The 6,000-nt window shown below is 46.7% G+C and overlaps 1 protein-coding gene across 1 annotated transcript in view; it reads right to left on the bottom strand.

Moving 5' to 3' along the window:
• Window positions 1-533: 533 nt before the first annotated feature.
• The window catches only part of ZIC5 (Zic family member 5), a 9,358-nt gene continuing 3,891 nt past the window's right edge, over window positions 534-6,000 (bottom strand). Inside the window, exon 2 of the mRNA XM_055119930.1 lies at window positions 534-3,315. Coding sequence (XP_054975905.1) covers window positions 2,873-3,315 — 443 coding nt within the window. The 3' untranslated portion in view covers window positions 534-2,872. The remainder of the gene's footprint in view (window positions 3,316-6,000) is intronic.

Consider the following 6,000-nt stretch of genomic DNA (forward strand, 5'->3'; position numbering starts at 1 on the left):
CCAAATACTAATATACATGCACTCAACTTCCAAATAAACAGTAAAATAGATTCTGCTCCCCCAGGACAGGAAGAGGCGTTTGAAGTCCTGAATTCAACCTCACTCTGGAGTGGTTTAGCTCAGTACCCAGCCTGGCTCCTGGCTTTGCTTTCTCCTTCTTTGTGTCTGAGTCCCTCCCTCCATTTGTTCCTTATTCTTTTGGACCCTTTTATTTTAGAGGCGAGGCACTTAAGAAAAGCTCATTTTCCCTTTGCAGTTTTTCACTGTTTAGGATCACTAAGGATATTAATTTTAATAAATGGATGCTGTAAGATTTATGGTGTTATGTGCAACCTGCAGGGTTTACTCCTCATAAAGGCTCTGTATTTTCTAGATTAGATTACAAATGAGATCTAGCTGTAAAAATAGCTTCCTGCTTGAGAAGCTAGGAAAGAAAAAGATCACAAACCTAATGCTCACTAATACAGCATGGTCCATTGGTAAGAGAATGGCAAAGATGTGCCTCTATGTAAAACATAAGCACGGCATAGGAAGAATACCTTTATTAAATTTTTAACTTCATATTCATTTTGCTTTCTATCAGAGGTACAGTTTACACTTTTCCTTTAGATGATGAGGAACCAATCAATTTGTGGTGAAGAATTAACCTGGCAAATTACATAAAATACATATTCCTTTGTTTCATAATAAATAAACCTGTAGCATAATAAAGAATAGTGCAAACTACTGTTGAAAAAGTTGTATAAATAAGACAACTTATGACCAACCAGGAATATTTTGTTCTATTTAAGTTTACGATACATAAATTATCCCACCCCTCCCAAAAAAAGTTCATACCTTGGTCTTCTTGGTCTATGTGAAAAGAGTTTTCAACGTGAATCATATGAAAATCAAACTTTTAAAAATGTAGAATTATTTTATATTCAAGTTTTAGGTTCTTTTTCTGTATAGAGGAGGGTTCGGCTTGTTTCATATTCACTGCAACAATCTGAGGACAACATGGAAAGGCTTTCAAAGTGACAGCACCATGCACTGTTCTATATAATATATCTATAAACTATGTATAATCTCGTCAACACAATGCAAAAACACATGCAGGAAGAGTCCTGATCTTCACATTACGTTGTTCATTCAAGTAAGCTTAAAAATATAACTCCCATCTTTCCTTTTTTTTTCTTTTAAATAAACCATGGATCATACATGACAATCTTTCACCAAAATGTATAATAGAATTCTTTGGTGTGCTTTGAACTCTTCCGGGGGGGAGGGGGAAAGGGATGATGTCTGAAAATAAATTAATTCAACTGTACAAATAATAGTGTTCACATACAAGTTATTAACAATGACAAGGCTACGTCAGGCACTCACAGCACACAAAACAAATTTCTACAAACCCTGGGGAGGGGGCTGTCTTCAGAGTCTCTGAGGATAAATCAGTGCTCTTTAGTATATCTGTATGATGTTTCTGCCGAATTTACGTTTTGCACATGAGCTGTGTTGTACCAACGGAAAATAAACTGACTAGGAGTTATTGTTCGGGGTCCTTGACCTTTTTTGTTCCGATTTGACAGCTCTAGCAAGGGTCACACACTCATCAGTTGTTTGGTGGTAACTATAAACCTTTTAAAAATTTTAATAATGTATAGCCACTCCCTCCCCTCTTTTAATGTAAATCATACACTTTACACAGTCATTTTCAAATGGTGATGGAGCTCCCAGGGCTGAGAGCTCTCTGGGAGGAAGGAAAATGCATTCAAATGCAGTTTTCAGGCATTGAGGAGGACTTTTGAAAAGGTGGATACAACAGCATAAAAGAGGGGCAGGCCTGTTTTTTAAAAAACAACAGCTTTCAAAACAACCACCACCAAAAAACAGGCCAGATGCCAACATCACACTTCCTTAGCCTGGCCTGTTGGTTTTGGCATCCCAAAGAATTTGTGATCTAAAACATCATCTCTTTATTACACAAGAAGTTTGAACACAGTGAAGGAGGCAGCATCTGAGAATTCAGATTTAAAAAACCAAACCAAAAAACAACTGCTAGAGAAAAAAGGAAGCTCTTGAATGTTTTCCATGTTATAGAATGTCAGTTTACCAGTTGTCTATAGCAGACCTTTCCTCCCCTCTCCACTCCTGTTCCTGGACAATCACAGTAGCACAGGAGATGGAGATGGATTAAGGTGGCTGCATCTTAAGAAAGCAGGGCACTGAACAAAATCATCCCGTATAAAAATAGTGTTAAGGGGGAGATTGGTAATTTTTTTTTTTAAAAATGAACATTTAAATTTAACATTACAAATATTAGAACTGAAAGAAAGGGCTTTTACAAACGCGGGTGGACACAGGTACAGTCGAAGATCTGTTGGCAATGCAGCAGTGTGTGGTTTACAATCAAGAGGCCTTTGCAGAATCAGGACCCCAGAAGGAGGTAAAGAGACTCTGGGGCAGCCCGTTCTGGTGTCAAAGGCAGCGGAGAGGCAGTGCAGGAAACGCCAAGGGCCTGGTCTCAGTGCTGAGTTCGGCCAAACCTTCCTCTTCAAATAGATCTAGAGCGCAACGGCAGCATGGATCTCCATGAACGAGTTCTCGCTCCATTCATTTTCCTTGGTACCATTTGCCCTCCAGCCTGTCCCCACCCCTGCCACGTACAAGTCCAGCTTGGTTGGGTGTTTTCGTTTGTTTGCTGAAGAAAACAGAGCCCAAATATCTTAATTAAATTAATTAAAACGTCCAAACACCATAGGGTTTCATACGGAATAAATAGGGCTCATTAGAGTTGGTGTCGAGTCCCAGGCTCAGCCTCGTCTTGGGTCTGGATGGAGTCTGGGGACCGCCACTTCTCTGCGTACCGGATCATCACCACCCAGCAAGTCTAACGGACTGTCCGAACCACCTCCGAGTTCTCGTACATCTCCTCGTCTTCAGACTCCGACGTGGTGCCGTTGCTGGAAGGTGGGCGGAGGTGACTGGGGGCCCCACTGGCCTGGCAGACATACCACTCATTGAGGTTGGTCACTTGAGGGGACAGAGTGCTGGAGTGACTCCTGGTTGGGTCCAGACCTGGGGAGAGGGGGGCCCCCACCGGCGTGCCCACTGCAGGGTAGCCCAGGGAGCCCGGAGAAGGCGGCGGCGACTTGCAGTGCACTTTCATGTGCTTTCTCAGCGAGCTGGGATGCGTGTAGGACTTGTCGCAGCCCCGGATCTTGCAGTAATATGGCTTGTCGCTGGTGTGGACGTGGGAATGTTTCTTCCGGTCACTGCTGTTGGCGAACTTCCTGTCGCAGCCGTCAAATTCACATTTGAAAGGTTTCTCCCCTGCAATGAAACACGGGCAAGGTGAGCGGCTTTCCCAAGACCTCTGGCTCAAGAGAGACATCCAGGCACCAGGTTGAGGATGAGCTTCCCACTGTCTCGAAGCCTGACTCCAGCCTAGGCTGCGTGGGTCTGGACGCTCTCACTGGACCTGGGCTTGGCAGCTCTGGGATCGGAGCTCCCTGAGGCCAGTGAGGTCACGAACCCAAATCCTGGGCTCCTCATTCCCCACAAGGCGGCACGTCCCCAAATACAAGCACATCCCCCTGTTGGGATAAAGATTGATAAAAGTGAGCCTTTCCCCCCAGACAGTGAGGGGGAAGAACATCAGAAAACGAGAAGAAACACATAAGCTACATTCTAAGTGGGAGTGCAGGGGCCAGGGATGTGGCCCAGTGGTAGAGCACTTGCCCGGCACAGATAAGGCCCTGGGTTCTATTCCCAGCACCAGCTGGCGCTCTGAGCACTGAGCTGGGATTAGGCCTCCAACAACTGGCCTGGTATGACTCCCCCAAAACAAACTAGAGTGGATGCAGGTGAATGGAGCCAGTCATCTAAGGCCATCTTGTTCCAGAATCTTCCAATTTCACCAAGGGGGGAAAAGACAGCCAGAGAGAAAAGGAAAGCAAAGTAAAACCTGTTCTTTTCAGAAATGAAGGCCCCTATGACACATACAGGTCACTGGGAGTGTTTTACAGACTGCCCTGCCCAGCCAGTACTCATGGTTCACCTCATCAGTTTTTCTCACTGAGGGACCGCGAGGGTCCGGCAGAATCTCAGCCTTGTCTCGCCCAAGGCCTCAATCATTTGCCTGATATGAACATTGTCAACACTGTGTCAACACCCCATGAAGCTCCCACCCTGCTTCTGGCTCAAGACCCCCTTCACACCCTCTCCTTCCAAGATTCTCAGTCGAGGAAGAGGAAATACAGCCACTCTCTGCTTGGTCAGGGAAAGCACAAAAGAAAGTGGGGTCACAAGAGGCATGTGCCCTTGGAGCCGCCATAGCCACACACCACACACTTGATGCATTTCATTCCCGTTTCTACTACAACTGATCCATGCAGCCATGTAGATTTCATTTCCTGTTCCAGGGGTAAAAAAACCTCAAGTGGCATTTCTTTCATTCCTCAGCAACTTTTCTTGTGAAATAAAATAGGGTCTTTCCTCTGATTTGGGGAGGGTTATTTATTTATAAAAATAATACGAAAATATCTGAATACCCTAAGTTCTGTGATATTTCTTCTTTTCAAATATTTCAAGTAAACACTACAATTTTTTTTTTTTTAAGCAGGACTAGAGCAATAGTACAGGGGGTAGGGCGCTTGCCTTGCAGGTGGCTGACCTGGGTTCAATCCCTGGGATCCCATATGGTCCCCCGAGCATCACCAGGAGTAATTCCTGAGTCCAGAGCCAGAAGTAACCCCTGAGCACAGCCAGGTGTGGCCCCCAAAAAAGGGGGGGGGGAACCAGCAACTGTAGCTGTTCCAGGAGCCAGAATATGCTTGTAGCACAGCAAGTCCAGAAGCTTGGACTCTAACTTGTTCCACCTGGACATAGTTTAACAATGAAATTAGATATTATCCCAAAATACCTCCTACCATGATGGACGATCAGAGGGGAAAATCAGGGTGTTAATCCCAACATGAAAAATATTCTGTGGAGGGGCTGCAACCAAATTTAAGTTTTGAATCAGATCTTCTGTGACTTGCCCTCAGCTGGGTATAGTATTTTCCGTTTGGAAATAAACCGCTGATTTAATATAGCATTGTCCTTCAAAATAATAATTGAAAAATCAGTAACCCACTTTTCACCCTAGAGGAGGAAACAGTTTGCAGACATGCTGTGTTTCCCCGCTTCTGCAAATCCCGACTGGGAAGAAAAGAGGATTTGCCCAAGGCTGGCTGCACCGCTGAGCCGCAGAGATCCAGGAAAAGAGAGGTGGAAAGAAAAGCGTGAAAGGAGAGATCAAGGAGAGATGGAGCTAGGGTTACAGTCGCGAGAGAGGGCAAGAGAGCCCCGTGTTTTGACATCAGTGTGTGAGGGAAAGGAGTTGGAGAATAAGGGAAGGTCCCTGCTCTGGCGAACCAGCCCCGACGAAAGTTATAAACAGAATCTGGGCACGTGGGTCAAGACACGGGCCTCAGGGAGCGGCTGCGGGATTACTTATTCCCTTTGCCCACCCAATCTGTTCCAGGATCCCGCATAAGTCCCGGAAAGAGAGCGGCGAGGCGAGGCGCGGGATCCCAGTGGATCCCTCTCTGAACACCAGCACGGCCTAGGGGCCGTGAAAGGCCCCGGGCACGGTTTTGAGCGCGAATCCGGGCGCGAGCCCACCGTCCCCAGGGGATTCTGCGTCGCAGCAGCCGCCGCCTGGGCTGGAGCACCAGCCTGTCTCTGTGCCCGGGGCGTCCCCGCGGGACCCCCATCCCCCTCGAAACACCAATTTCCAGTCGCTTTTTTTTTTCTCGTAGGGAGGGGAGGGGAAGGAGCCGTAAAGGCTCCACGACCCAAACTCAGGGGTGGGCTTCACTCGCGCACCCCGTGACCCCCACTGACGCTGCTTGGCACCCGGGCAAGCGACGGGCTGGCCGGCCGGGGAACTTTTACGAGCGGCTGGGGGGGAATTTCCTTGTGGCAAAACTCAAAAAAAAAGGCGGGCCCATCCTGGTTACAATGGCACGGGGT

Source organism: Sorex araneus, chromosome 1, assembly GCF_027595985.1.
Source record: "Sorex araneus isolate mSorAra2 chromosome 1, mSorAra2.pri, whole genome shotgun sequence".
Classification (NCBI taxonomy): domain Eukaryota; kingdom Metazoa; phylum Chordata; class Mammalia; order Eulipotyphla; family Soricidae; genus Sorex; species Sorex araneus.